We start from the raw sequence: 15,255 nt of genomic DNA, 5'->3' as shown, positions 1-15,255 counted from the left end.
GCTTCAAATGCATCCTCTACAGATGTGACTGGCACAAATTCACAACCCGTCCTTCCATTCTTGGGACAGAGTGGGGATGGTGCTCCTCACCATCCCCCTCCCCCAAAAAAATCCTCTACTCCCTGGATTGGTGGACCCAAGAAGAGGTGGTCTGTACTGGAGTCCCATTCTCCAAGGCTCAGCCAACCCTTTGGTTGGTGATGGATGCCTCCAACACCAGCTGGGGAGCTCATGTCGGCAACATGCAGACCCAAGGTATGTGGTCGCAGGAGGACCTCTCCCTGTGTATCAGTGTCAAGGAGCTGTGGGGCAGTCCATCTCGCATGTCATGCCTTTCTTCCCTGACTCGAGGGAAGAACGGTTCTTATCCTATTTGACAACACGTTGGCTGTTTCCTACATAAACAGGCAGGTAGGAGTCCGTCCCTCTTCCCTGTGTTGGGAAGCCCGCCAGCTTTGGGAATTGTGTATCAGGGAGGGTATCTACCTGTTTGCCTCCTACCTTCTGGGGTCTCAGAACACTCTGGCAAGCCAGCTGTGCAGGTTCTTCTCTGACCACAAATGATCCCTCAAGGGGAATGTGACCCTACAAATTTTCAACAGATGGGGATTTCCCCTCCTAGACCAGTTTGCAGACACCAAACAGAAAGTATCCCAGGTTCTGCTCCCTCATGGGGCAGGGTTGGGGGTCACTGGGAGATGCACTCATTACCCCTGGGCCCAAAGGGACATTTTATGCATTTCCACCCTTCCTGCTGGTACACAAGGTGCTCCTACAGGTTCAGGAGTTCAGGGTCTCTGTAAGTCTCATTGTGCCGGTGTGGCCCAGATAGCACTGGTTCATGTACCTTCTGAGCCTGTCCTGCAAGAGGCCGATAGCCCTCTCTCTGGACGTGGGTGTGATAATGCAGGACTTCAGCAGGCTCTGCCACCCGAACCTGCGATCCCTGCACCTCAAGGCCTGGAAGCTCCATGACTGACAGAAGTGCAGCTTCAATGCTTGGAGAGAGTGCAGAAGGTACTGTTAGGAAGTAGGAAACCTTCCACTAGGGCCACTTACTTGGCTAACTGGAAGCGTTTCTCCATCTGGATGCTAGGTGCTCATGTCCATTCCAAATCCTGCCCACCTCCCCTTCTTCGGAGTAGTCCAGTAAGAAGGAACCAAGGGGGTGGAGGGCCTGCAATGGTATATATTAGCTGATATAGCGGCGCCACTCCAGGGGGCTCCCCTGCTGGTTCAACGTACACTGCTAAGGGAAAATCTTCCAACAACACACGCACACAGTGCACACACACCTACATGGAATGGACATGAACAACCATCTCGAAGAACAACAGTTACAAAAGGTAAGTAACCATTTTTTCTGACTGTTGCATTTTACACCAGTTGCAATTATTTTAGGGCTGATACTTTCAAATTCAGGCAAATTGCATTGGAATAATCTAGTCAGAAAGCAATGAACAAATGGAAGATTAACTCCAGCTACGATCAACACTAAATCCCTAGCCAGCTAGAGGCAGTACAATGCCTTTCCTGAAGGTACTGATGTTTGCCAGTCCTGAATCAATAAAAAGTTGATGAGGAGACCTGAACTGTAGACTACCTTAATTCCTGGGCAGAGATCATCAACTAGAGGAGATCACATCCTGGTGGTGAGCTCTTTGACTAAGTCATGCATTGGTTCCATCTTGATGGTATTTAACTTTAACAAATTACTCATCCATCCATTGGTCTCAGCCAGATGGTGGAGTACCTAGGTATTAGTGGTGTTTGCAATGGTGGTAAATGACAGATGAAATTATACAGCATTGGTATATGAATGGCACTTGAGTCCACAAAGTCTCCCTAATTCTTCTATTGGTACAATAGAGTGTTAGGCACTGGTGGTGGAATGCAACAGCTGAGTGTTCTGGTGGCAGAACTATATTTGCATACTAATAACAAAGCATGAGACATCATTTTAGTGGGTTTTCCTTTTCATGTAGCTCAGGCAGGATACCAGGATGTTGTAATCAGCCATATTTAATACTGTTCAAGTATCCAAGAGTGGAGTGTAGATTTGTGCCCTTTATCCCAAGACAGCAAGAGATTGTCCATCTGCCCTCACTTTTGGTATTGAATCCAGTACCATCCCAAAAGGCAATTGGGAAGGCTCTAGAAAAGTAAATGTGGAAAGATGGGTTCTTGAGTTTAAGCAAAGTAACTGAGAAACAAAGAGATGGTTTGACACCAGACAGTAGCTGCACATATTTGTTGTATCCACCGAAGGTTTATTCAGGGCTGGCTGGATTGTAGCATGTATAAAGGTGGAAGTTGGGATGCCAATGCCTGATTTGAAAAACAAAATCTTATTCAGAAGGGGCCAATGTGGCTCATCAAATGTCAAGACTATTCATTGAAGGTGGTGGGTCACTTTTCAATCAGGAGGTCCAGAGCTTCCTGAAACATTGAATAGTTTTAGGCGAGTGCATGATGTCCAATTTCACACACATTGTGACAAAAAGACTTCCCCAATACTGATTTTCTTGGTGAAGAAAGAGGATAATTCAAACATAGCCTATTGACAAAATGAAGAGTCTCAGGCCTGGCAAGATATGACCATACACTTGCCGGAATTATTGACATAATGACTCATTCATAGATTCCCACTTCCTTCTCCTTGACAGCCTTGTGCCAGACGGACAGAAACAGAAGGAAACTTGCCTGTCAGAGGCAAACAAATGTAAACACAAAGAATTTCTTCAAGCCTATGCTGAAACTCTGTTAGTAGCCAAGGCACCCTTCTTCTCAATGTCAGTACTGACCCCCCCAAAATATACCTCAAAAAGGTTTTACAGGATGCTGTACAACTTAACCAACCCTATTTCTTGAAATGCACAGCAGAACACACCATTACTTGCTATAAGGAGCTATCCTATCAACTGTGTCCAGTAATGCTCATCAGATTATGTGCAACTGGACACCTACTAGGCATGGATAACTTGACAATCATAATGCAGTACTCATTAATGCAGGAGCAGGTTTCCCTGCATTCCCAAACCTATGCATCACTTTATACTTCACTTTTAAACATGAGGCTTCTCAATGTTGAGTAATAATAAAGCACAACCACAACCACCTGAGCAGTTAATTGAACATTTTCTTCCTTGTTTCCAGGACCTGTTAATAGATTCATAAAACAAAATCACCTTTCTCTTCCATAGTTAAATTTGGTCTTATAAAGACATCTCCCTGAGATCCTCAAATTATAAGCTAATGATATCTATTGAAAATTTCAGTTACACTAAACAAGGTCAATGCTTGGAAGAAACAAAATGCCACTCAGAAAGAGAGATCAAAGTTACTCACTTCTATTCTTGTTGCTACCATGGAGACCAAAAAAAAAAAAAAAAGAAGAGACTTAACAGACTTAATTCTTCCTGAAATTTATAATTAACTACAAGGGAAAGGGGACAATTACCATATTTCTAAAGAATAAAAGAGAAAAAAAGTTGAGCTTTTGACAAGATATAATTACAAGACATATACAGTGCACATTGGTTTGTTCTGTATAATTTTCTTGAAGTTCCCAAAAGGAAAAAAAAAGATTTTTTTTCCTAGAAAACACAACATGTGCTTCATCAGTTTACATTTGTAATGCTCAGAATTCAAGCACTAAAGACAAACAACTGGTATAATTCTACCAAAATTTAACACTGGTAAATAAAGATTTGAAATAAATACTCAATTATACACCCCATCTGCCTCACATCTTTGAATATATTTGCTAGCAAAGATAAATGGTAATCAATGAGGAGAGTTTTTCTCTTTTTCTAAGATTGCATAAAGTGGCCAACAGTCAACTAACAGTCATATAAGCCGCCCTGAAATACTACTTCAGTTAAGAATTGAGTAAATTGCATGTAAATTGCATGCATTCAGAACTATTAAACTGTTAAGATCTGGCAGGAAAACACCTCAGTTTGAAATGCTCATCAGGACCTAATAATGACTTCAGAAAAGAGTTCAATTTTATCTAAATTTGAATATTTGACCAACTGAACAAAACCCATGAAATTAGTTTTGTGAGAGGTTTTGTTAGAGACTTCCTCAGCAAGTGCTATTCTGATTTATAACTGAGACTATATATTTGTTTACCCAAGAAACTCAGTTGTGAAAGTAGAGGATGCAGACTCATGGGTACTACAATCCAACAACAGGTTCACCTGAACTCCTGAAAAGAAAAACCAACAGATGTTGGACTGATGATGTTAACACTGTTAGGAAGTCTCCCCACAAAAAAGGAGAACTGTGGTTATTAATTGTTCAATACCGAGATAAATTTAGGGTTATTTATGAATTATTAATAATAATGAGTCAGATCATCAGCTGATGTGAGCCATCATAGCTAGATTGAGTTCTAAAAGGTTATGCCTGTTTACTTCAACTTGATGTTTATGAGACCAAATGAAATTACTCATATATATATGTTAATTAATCTATGTGATTTTTCCATCTCTTGGCATTTCTTAATTTTGCATTCGAACCGGCAAATAATACTTCCATGTAGGTGGGACTACGGGAACTCTCCCTGAAGAGAATGGAGTTAAACTTACATCAGCTTTACACCTCTGTATATAGTTTCTCCAGATTTATACCAGTGTAAGGAAGAGGAAAATCAGACTCGTGCCCTTGAATTGAGTAACTATACACACATGAATGGCTGCAGGGGTTGGTCCTTTTCACTAATTAGTCATTGATTTATTACCAGAATCTGGCCTTTATTTTATAGACCAGATATTCAACTCTGATAGATGATCAAAAAGGGGGCAAGAGGTAACTAGTTCAGGAGCCCACCCAGTCTCTGTTATAAATTAGAGCACCCTAAGGGGTTGCTATATGTTATGCCAGTTGGAATGGTCCCCTGTGGCCATTCTGATATCAGAGAACTGTCACAGGACAGTGCACATCAACCAGGGCCCCATCATGTTCCCAACACAGCCTTCTGCTGGGTGGGCTAGAAATGGTATCCAGCACTCAAGGATTCCACTTCATCAGGGAAATCTCCAGCAAACCGATCGGGTAAAGAATCTGGCCTTACATTGCCAAGTATGGCACAACAAAAATAACATATATTATTCATAGTACAATAGCTGCACGTGGGCAACTTGAAAACATACTAGCTCAGGCAGAGTATCTACTTACTCACCCTTACAATAGTGCTGAGAGAAAGTTGAGTTCTAAACTCTGGCTGTTCCTAGCTGAGCAGTGCTAGTTGGGAAAGGAGAGTTGTTGCTGATGAATGAAGTGCCTGGGAGCCGTGTGCTTTGTAGCACTCATTTCTGCTTCAGAAGGGAACTGTATTTTCTTGCTCCAACATCTACTGCAGAGTGGCAGTACAAGGAAAGGCCTGATTAGACCCCCTGAATTGACCAGCTATGCCACTGTGAAGTCACGGAGCATCCAACACACAAGCCAAATCTTGGGGTGGTACTCAAGAGAGCAGCACCTCATCATTCTACCAGGTTCCTGTGTCAGTGTGACGGAAGTACCTTGCACTGTCTTCCTCTCTGGGAACCACCTGCTTGAGACAAGGCAAAGCTTTGCCTAATTATATTTATTGGTGCTACTTGTTATAATATAAATATATTGCCCGATCACCGGGAGCTAATAAAGAAGTGAGAGAAAGATAGTCAGGTTGTGCAAGTCTGGATTTCATGTGATAAACATTAGGCACTGATTATCATAAGCACACAACCCTGCTGCCTGGTAACATTAAAAGATGGATTTCTTTCCACCACCTTTTATAGACTTGACTGAATTAAGCCCTTATAAAAGTTGCTTAGACTGACAGCCTTACAGAGAGAAGTTTTGTTAATTTACAGAACTGGACTGGAGCAATATAAGACTGATTGAATCCATAGACTCCCTCCTGGGTCTCTCAAAGTTGTGACAGTGGATTTTGTGATGTGTTCCTATCCATTAGGAAATGGACTAAGACCTTAACACTCGTTGCACATAGATCACCAAAGACACAGGGTCATTTCCCCCCTAATATCAAGGTCTTTAAACAAATCCCTTACTAATTTATCTGCTCTACTATCACAGGTGAATCACATTTCTGACATGAACAGTTATTTACTGTTCACACATTCTGCATTCCTGGATTAACACAGTATTCCAGTTGAAGTTGACAGTCAGACTTCAGTGCAGGAGTAATATTAACAATTAATTAATTAAGATTTGATAGTTCTTCAAATTTTCAATTTTCTTTCAAATTTTACTTTCTTATCTGAGAAAAAGCCAATTTATATTATACAATCTGTCCTGTCTTGTCTGCAGCCCCTTGTCTGGCTTGCAAGAAGGAGAGGGCAAAAGGGTAGAACCTTCCTGCCATCTTCCCCTCAGTGCTTTGAGCAGCCACCAATGGCAGAGTAGGCCTGTTCCTGTGCTCATGTAACTCATAAAATGGGGATGGGCAAACTTTGTGGTCCGATGGCCACATTTCAATATGATAAATTGTATGGCAGGTGGTGAATGCTCACAAAATGGGGGGAGTGGTATAGGAGAGGTTGACAGTTCCTGGTGGGGATGCAGATTCTGGGGTGGGTGAGGGATGAAGGGTTTGGGGTATGGAAAGGTGCTCTGGGCTGGGATTGAGGGGTTTGGAGGGCAGAAAAGAGATCAGATGTGGGGCAGGGTTGGGGCACAGGGAGGGCCTCGGAAATGCAGGATCTGGGTGGCACTAATCTCAAGCAGCTTCCAGAAGTAGTGGCATGTCCTCCATCCAGTTCCTTGGCACAGGCAGAGCTAGGTGGCTCTGTGTGCTGCCCCTTCCACAAGCACCGCTCCCACAGATCTCAGTGGCTATGGTTCCCAACCAATGGGAGCTGCTGGGCTGGCACTTGGGGTAAAGGGCAGTGTGTGGAATCCCCTGGCTGCCCCTAAATATAGGAGCACAAGGGGACATGCTGCAGCTTCCAGGAGCTGCACAGAACAGGGCAAGCTTCCCAGCTTGGATAGACAGAGTTATACCAGTAGAACTTGAGCTAGTGCACTAAAAATAGCAGTGTGCACATTGCAAGGGTTTTTAAGCCTAGGAAGCAAGATGGGCTTAAGAACCTGAGTTCCAGCCCTATCCTGTTATTTTTACTGAATTCTATTGACAAAATACTACCACAAATCCATGTGGCTTATGTATCAGCAAAAAAGAAACTAAATTAAGGACCTGATCAATTAAAATAAACAAGAAGCCCTGATGGACTGATTCAGCTTTTATCTGGCTCAGGTGTTCAGTAAATACATGGAGACACCAACAAAATAAAATCAGGCAAGCCCATTTTGTAGTTTAGAGAACATTCAACTTATTGATGGGGGGAATCAAATGTTTGCAGCAAAAACTGCTTAAATAAATCACGATTTCAGACTTTTACAAGTCACAATCTATTGGGCTGTTGCATTTATAAGGATTTAAATAATATCTTCAAGTATATTACACACAACTTTAAAAAGCTTATCTATTGCACCACTATTGATACGACCACTCTATTTACAGTGGGGATGTGAATGGGTAACCAGTTAACTGGTTACCCAGTAAGCCTCACTCTTAGCGGGTGGGACTTACTACCTACTGGTTCACCATTATCTGGGAGCAGCCTTTTGCTCGTGTCCTGAAGATTGCTCCCCTCACAGCCCAAGTGGGCTGGGAGTCAGCAGCCTTGGGGGTAGGGGAAGGAAAGTGACAGGGTGTGGGGAGGCCTGCCAGCTCACAGGCAGGGAGTAAGCAGGATTGTGCTGAGTGGAAGCAGCAGTGGGCGGGGGGAAGCCTAGTGTGAATACCGTGTTCACCCTCCCCTCCCACTGCTGCTTTCACCCACTCAATCTCCTAGCTCTGTAGGGCTGGAGCAGCCCTTGCCCATGGTGCAGGGGCCACTCCAGCCCAGCTGTGGTGGGCAAGGGGGCTACTCCAGGCCCTTCCCTCCAACTCAGTTTAATCAGTTAACTGATTAAACTTAATCTTTAACCAGTTAATTGATTAAATGGGATTTTACATCTCTAATATACAGTAGTTTCTATAAATTGGAAATGTTTCAAATACCCTAGTAAATTTAACTACTATGTGTTGAACTTTCTAATAGCATTCACTGTCAGCACCTTTGTATTATTTATAAAACCTGAGGGAAAAACCCTAAATATTTACTCTCTCTTTAAATTAAGATAGATATCTCCAAAGGTGACCATGATAGTTACATGCACAAATCAAGTTAATAAATGCCTAAAAATGTGCAATTATTTGATTTTAGGCTAAAAATTACCATTATGAGACATAGATGCAAGTTATGTGAATATAATGTGTGTACAAGCAATTTTAATAAATGTCAAACACACTGAGCCAAAATCTGCTGTAATGAATCCTGGTGAAAATTAGTAATAACTCCACTGAAGCCACGAAAGTTTTATAGTTTTGAAGTCAATGGAGTAATTCCAGATACGCACTGCTGTAAAAATACCAATTATGTACAGAAAAGAACACAGAAAAATATCTATGAAATATGTATCCCCAACTTACTGCAACTTTTAAAAGACTGAAGCTTTTAATTTCTGCAGTAGTCCATATATCTGCCAGTATAGTCAATGAGGTAAGAGGTACAGGAGACAGGTCTGGTGGGATGAGTGGTACGGGTATTAGGGATATGGGGAAGTGGGAGACCTGCTTATAACTGAGGGAGTAAAATGATTGCGACCCCATGTATGTTACTGTCCACAGTACACCATGGAATGCAAGGTTAACTCAGTTCACACGTTCATGATCAGTTTGTAGAGCAAATATATCAGAGGCAGCTTCTTGTTGTTAATGAAAGGCAGCCAGATTCTGCTTTCAGTTACACCAATTCCAGACTAACTCCACTGCAGTCAGCAAAGTTATTTATTACATGTGTCAGCACTAACCTTAGGGGCTGTCAAAGCCTACAGCTGCAATTTCCCACCTGGAGACCTAGAAATGTCAGGGCTAATCCAAGCTCTTAAAGTAGAATCTAACCGTTTTCCTCGCAAATACAGCCTTAAAAATGTAATCTGAATGTTAGGGCTGAAAGTGTGACACTGAATATTTTATAAAGACCCTGCAGTTATTCTGAGACCCCCACACACAGTTGCCCAGTGCTGGACCTGAGTCCCGTGGAATCAGTAGCCACAGGTTCCTGGATTATGTGCTGTGAGAGTTGGCACTGGCACCATCTCATCAGCTAATTGCTGCTAAACTCACTCATTAGCAGAGCTGAATGTGTGACCTCTGGTCACAGGGAAGAGCAGATAACATGAGAGGTGGGGGACTGGTCTAAAGGCAAAGGACTGCTTTCTAATCTCAGCACTGAGTCTAATTACCTATGTGGCCTAGCTCAAAGTCACTTTATCTTTCTGTCTTAGTTTCCCCATCTGCAAGAGATAGAGAACCACACTTAGCTAATGCTTTCAGTGATGATTGTTAATGAACTATTGTTCTTAGAGATATTGTTACTTCTGGTGTATTGAGACCATTGCCCATCATGCTGGATAGTATTGACTCATTGCCGCATCCCCATCTCTTTGCTGCATCCACCTGATATCTCTCTTTTACTTACACTGTATACTTGGCTGAGCAAGAACCATATCTTTGGTCTATTGTTTGTTCAGCACCTAGCACAATGGGGCCCTGACCTATGACTGAGACTTCTAGGTGTTACCGGAATACAAACAAGTCTTACTATTTACACAATAATCAAAATGTTCTAGATACCTTACACAGCAAAGGCACTCAGTAAAACACTACCCAAACACTGAAATTCTCAGAATTCACCTCATGTTCACTGTCAGCTAGGAGGTTCCCAGGACGCCTGATTATTCAGACAACTCTCCTTTACAAATCTGGGTATGATGCATGAACCCCATTACCAGCATTTGAGTTCCTCCTCTTCTGCTGCCAAACCCCAGTAGTGGCCTAAACATTTCTCCTATCATTGAATATTAAATTAGACCACTAAGTTTTGTGAAGTCCCATAAAAATCCTATTACGTAGCCATCCCCTCCAATTCTCAGGCTAGTCACACACATAGAAGTGTGATCATAGTGGATGTGAGGAGTCACTTAAATATGTATTTGGAGGGTGAATGGGATTATTTAGAAGGCCTATTAAAAATACTAAGGTTGGCTCTGACACTGCTGTAACACAGCGGAATTTGGACCAATGCATTTTGATTTTTAAGGCCTAGGGTTACAAATCAAAGCTAGTTTTGCCTCAGAAAGCCACATAAGCTACTTGCTACTCTCCAATCAGATATGTTGTTGTATCTAAACTACATCTGATTGGCTTCTCTAAAATGTTGGAACATATAATATAATGCTCACATTTAAAAAAACATGATTGGCTTCTCCCACATTTAGAGAATAAGATAGCATGATATGTTGAGACAATGAGTATTATAACATCTATTCTGAAATTGCTCCAATACTACAGATATTAATAGACACTAAGGTAAAATATCAAATCATTTTCCTTTTACAGGTTAAAAAAACACCAGTGAGTATAATATAAGTATAGAAACAATGTAACCCTCAGATAAAGAGAACAAAATGCTCATTGAAACAACAATCAGTTATCACTTTATCTTGCAACCTGAGACACTACATACCCAATCAGTTTAAATACAGGAACAGAATAATAGCAGAAAGATATGCACTCAAAACAGTAACGTCCTACCTTGGTTGTAACAATGCACAGACAATCCATTCTGCAAATCTCCACAAGAGTGTATGTAAATCATAAAATCAGCAAGGTTGAGGAAAGGCTTTTGAAACAGCATGAACAGAACGGGAGACTTGAATCTGCACAGCCTGCTTTTCCAACTAGGGCCCTCATAAGAAACTGGAGTCCTCCTCCACAATGCTAAAGGCAGTCATGATTCTCACAGGGATCTGAAAATCCACTAGAAATCATCATCTCAAGTAAAACTTCCAGGTGGCTTAGTAAGCTTGATTGCTGCATTGTTCAATCTGTGATCAAAATATTCTGTTCAATAGTATTCAGGATTCTTACTGGGAATACGAGAACCACAACAAGCACAAAAGAGCAAAAGCATCACATTTCAGCTCTGGCTCTGATTTCACAGTTCTGATCTGCTATTCCAGTATTCCCATAAGATTTCCTTTGCCAGGTCTTTCGTGCTCTCTCTCTCCCCCCTATTCTTTCCTGCTAAATCTGAATAAGCACAACATACACAACTACCGGGCCCATCTATCAAAGTGCTGTTACTTCTCTGCCCAAAACAACTGCTTTTGGTTGTGAAGGTTTTTATTAGAGCTTGATTCCTATAAACACATATACTTGAAGTGCCTGATTGAAATAGTAAGGTGTACGCTCTGGTTCATGCGTCACATCTACAATCACTCAGATTTACTAGGGAAAATTCTGATTCAGGAAGGGAATATAACAGCTGGGTTATTAGAACTTTCAGAACATACAACAAAAAAACTTCAGGTTAGTAAAAAAGTTAACTGCCTACTTATACAGGTACGCAACACTGTGGGGTGCAATGTTGAAATAATTATAGTTCTCTGCAGGGGAAAAACTCCTCTTTATACATTACTGAAATCTAAACTGAGTTTTTTTAAATTATGAAGAAAACTTTAAAGTTTTTAATTAAAAAAATACCACCACCAGACACTTTAAAAACTCCTCAAATTCTTTTTCAAACTTTCCCTGTATGGTTGTCAGCATCAGTGGCTTAATCTGCTCATTTCATGCCCTGTATGAGTTGCTAATAGTCCTGTAATCTCCCCTAGAAAACCGGGTAGCCCCAAATCCCCTACCTTTCTTGCAGTGATGCTGGTGTAGAGCTTGCCTTTGAGGTGTCTGACATGAATCATGCTGAGTAAGAAAGCTCTTTGTCAGCTCTTAAAGCCTACCCTCTCTTATAGAGAGAGAGAGAGAGAGAAGGGGAACATATCTTAAATGAAAGCTCTGGCTAAAGAGAGAGGAAAAATCAATGCCTCCTATTCACTGGAAAAAAAAATACAGCCAACTGGACTGTTGACAGCAACAAGAGGAAACGTCTAGACACCCATACATTACAATTCACCTTTTCAACCTATCGGACAGCACACTTTCCCCTTGGGTACTATGCTGAGAATCCCTCATTCTCACTCAGAGCTGAAGCATGTTTTCAATTAAGAAAAAAACTTTTTAAAAAAAAAGGAACATTTAAAAGTCATCTCCCTTCCATAAATTATTAAGATTATAACCATAATATACTAGTGACTGCTAAAGAGGCAAGAGGCTCAGGAAATAACACACAATTATTTTGCCAAAATGAGGTCACTGTTACCAAAGTTTTTTAAAAATCCATAGTGAATCAGACATGTTGTCAGAGTCAGAGAGCAACCAAAAAAAATACCCACAAACTATTAAAGTTTTATGGGATCTAAAATCTTAAAAAGAGACTCTTCAGAGGTTTTAGGACTTTAAAGATACTTTAACTTCTTCTGAACAACTGTGTTGTTTATGCAGCAAACTGGATTTTTTTAGATAACACACTGGAGTCTGCATGCTTAACCCATATTGTGGTTTGTTTTCTTTATTAGTCAACAAACATTTTTATTAAAAAAAATATAAAAAAGCTAAAAAAAGTCACTGATCATTTCTAGCATCCACTGGCTCACATACCACTGAAGGGTCAATTAACTCAATAGCATGGTCTCTCAAAATCCTGCTTGTAATCCAGGGCAGGGCATAGTAAATGGAAGTTAAATCTACTCTACAATGGGGAAGAATTTGACATCCATATTTACAACACCTTCATTTGATTTCCTTTGTGTTCCTCTATCTGTTACATTCGATCTACTACAGCAAAGTTGTGTGAATTGCTTCCATTAAAAAAATCACTTAATGACTTGGCTGTAAAAATTCACTCCATACTCAAAACCTGGCATATCACGATAGATTCCAAACAAGTCTCTAAGGCCTGATCTGCAAATATACGTGAACAACTATTCCTGTGAGTTGTCCCAGTGCACTCTCAATAATATTTACAGACTATTACATGAAAATTGGAAGGATGGAACTCACTCATGTGAGTAAAGTGCTCCACAGATTTCATCTATGCTCCATTTTGTGCAGATCTGGCTCACAAACCATCAGCTCCATGTGTAAAAGTGGCCACCGTATGCACACAGAAATGTGGGATTTGCTTGACCTATACACAAGCTTAGTTTGTGATCATGTTTCCTTCATCGTCCTTTAGTTTAAAGTGGAATAGACCTGTGCTTTTGGAGCTAAAGGTCCCAGCTTGATCCTCTCTGATTATCATGATATGTGTATGTATGAGATCACCGTTTGTTCCACATGCATGAACAGTAAGCTAGATAAAGCCAGTGCTGCATATATAGAGAGAGTCTGATTCACTGGTTCTCAATTTTTTTTCAAGCTGTAAATCACATACCACCTCTCCAGCAACAACTCAACCCCTATTTCAAAAGAGCCCAGCAACTATCCTGTTCATATGCATTAAGCACACAAGCAATATTAGGGAACAATATTAAAGAGACAAGATGAAAGCACATTTGCTTTAACGTGATAGGTTTGGCTGCTTTAATATGCCCTTCCAAAGATAGACCTTTGCTGTTTATTTCCCTTAATGTATGATTTTACATTTATTAGGACCAATTCTCCCAGCACTGCCATTATTCCATTTTCCGTAGATCATTTTGCAATGTAGTTCTGTTCTCCTGTGTGTTTTTCACCTCTTCAGTTTTCATATCAACTATCAATATGGTCATGACTGAATTACACTATAGAAGCCCCTGACACGACATAGCTATGAAGCAGCAACCAAGGGAGAAATGAGACTATTTTAGTTGTTGCTGTGGTTAATTTAGTTGGTCAAAAATACTGTCTGGAGATCCAGAAATAAGTCCTTGCCTGTACTTCAGTTAGCAAGCAGCCATACTACTTAAAGCCTGAGTGTTATTTCCCACAGAAGCAGCTCTGTACACAACAATATGACAGGCACTGGGCTAGATGACTGGTTCCTTCCATTTTTAATATTGTGAGGTGTCCATTTTAAAGAAGGACAGGGATAAACACGACCCTATGGCTACAATGCAGGTTAACTAAGTGAAATTCTACAGCCTGCATCATAAATGAGGTCAAATTAGATGATCTAATAGCCCTTTCTGGCTTTAAAATCTATGGATTTATTGTATTCAGAAAGGGTTGTTTTACTTGCACAACTTAAGAACAATTTTCAATTGAACAATTATATTTGAAGCTCTAGCCTGCAAATCCTAAAATGTAAATTTTGTAAAATATAAATATAATACAACATAAAACCAAGAGGAAGCTTTTAATGATTTTTATTAATATTCTATTAACACAGTGTTTAAAAGCATTTTTTGGAATTTTTCAAACCACAAGCTGGCAGCACTAAGAATTTCAAAGCTATGGACTACAAACAAAACTGAAATGAACGCTATTGTTAAATCTCAAGCTACAGTAAACTTCCGATAATCTGGCACTTTTAGGACCCAGGGGTGCTGGATTATCAAATATGCCAGACTATTGGAAGGGAGGGCTATGAAGGATCTGGGGTGGGGTGGGGGGTGTGCCCCTCATAGCCCCCCTTCCGATAGTCCGGCTCTGCACCAGGCGTCCCCGATTCAGCTGCTGCTGGTCAGTTTTAGCAGCGGCTGAATCGGGGACGCCTGCGGCAGAGCAGCTGGGGTGCTGCCGGGTTGGTCCGGTAGCGCTGCCCCTTGGTGCTGCGAGACCAACCCGGCAGCACCCCAGCTGCTCTGCCCCAGGCGTCCCTAAGTCAGCTGCTGCTGAAACTGATCAGTGGCTGACTCCAGGAAGCCCGGGGCGAGCTGATCTGCCTTGGGCTTCCTGGAATCAGCCGCTGGTCAGTTTCAGCAGCGGCTGAATCGGGGATGCCTGGGGCAGAGCAGCTGGGGTGCTGCCGGGTTGGTCCCATAGCGCCACCCCTCGGCGCTACGGGACCAACCTGGCAGCACTCAAGCTGCTCTGCCCCAGGCATCCCCAAGAGCAGCTGGGGTGCTGCCAGCTTGGTCCCGCAGCCCCGAGGGGCAGTGCTAAGGGACCAACCCGGCAGCACCCCAGCTGCTCTGCCCCCGGCTTCCCTGATTCAGCTGCTGGTCAGTTTCAGCAGTGGCTGACTCGGAGAAGCCGGGCGCAGAGCAGCTCCAATTGTCCAGCTGCCCGGAGCACTTCCGGATTCCTGATGGTGC

At 41.8% G+C, this 15,255-nt stretch overlaps 1 protein-coding gene across 16 annotated transcripts in view; it reads right to left on the bottom strand.

Moving 5' to 3' along the window:
• DLG2 (discs large MAGUK scaffold protein 2) overlaps positions 1-15,255 on the bottom strand; it is a 1,555,116-nt gene that overhangs the window by 1,271,036 nt on the left and 268,825 nt on the right. Inside the window, exon 1 of one of the 16 annotated variants that reach the window (XM_014578097.3) lies at positions 10,715-14,291. The exons of 14 other annotated variants lie outside the window; for them this stretch is intronic. In XM_014578097.3, coding sequence (XP_014433583.2) covers positions 10,715-10,744 — 30 coding nt within the window. In that variant the 5' untranslated portion in view covers positions 10,745-14,291. Of the gene's footprint in view, positions 1-10,714; positions 14,292-15,255 lie in introns of those variants that run through there. One more of the 16 variants, XM_025189241.2, reaches the window with a different exon arrangement.

The sequence above is a fragment of the Pelodiscus sinensis genome, chromosome 1 (assembly GCF_049634645.1).
Source record: "Pelodiscus sinensis isolate JC-2024 chromosome 1, ASM4963464v1, whole genome shotgun sequence".
Lineage (NCBI taxonomy): Eukaryota > Metazoa > Chordata > Testudines > Trionychidae > Pelodiscus > Pelodiscus sinensis.
This window is presented reverse-complemented; position numbering and strand designations above follow the sequence as displayed.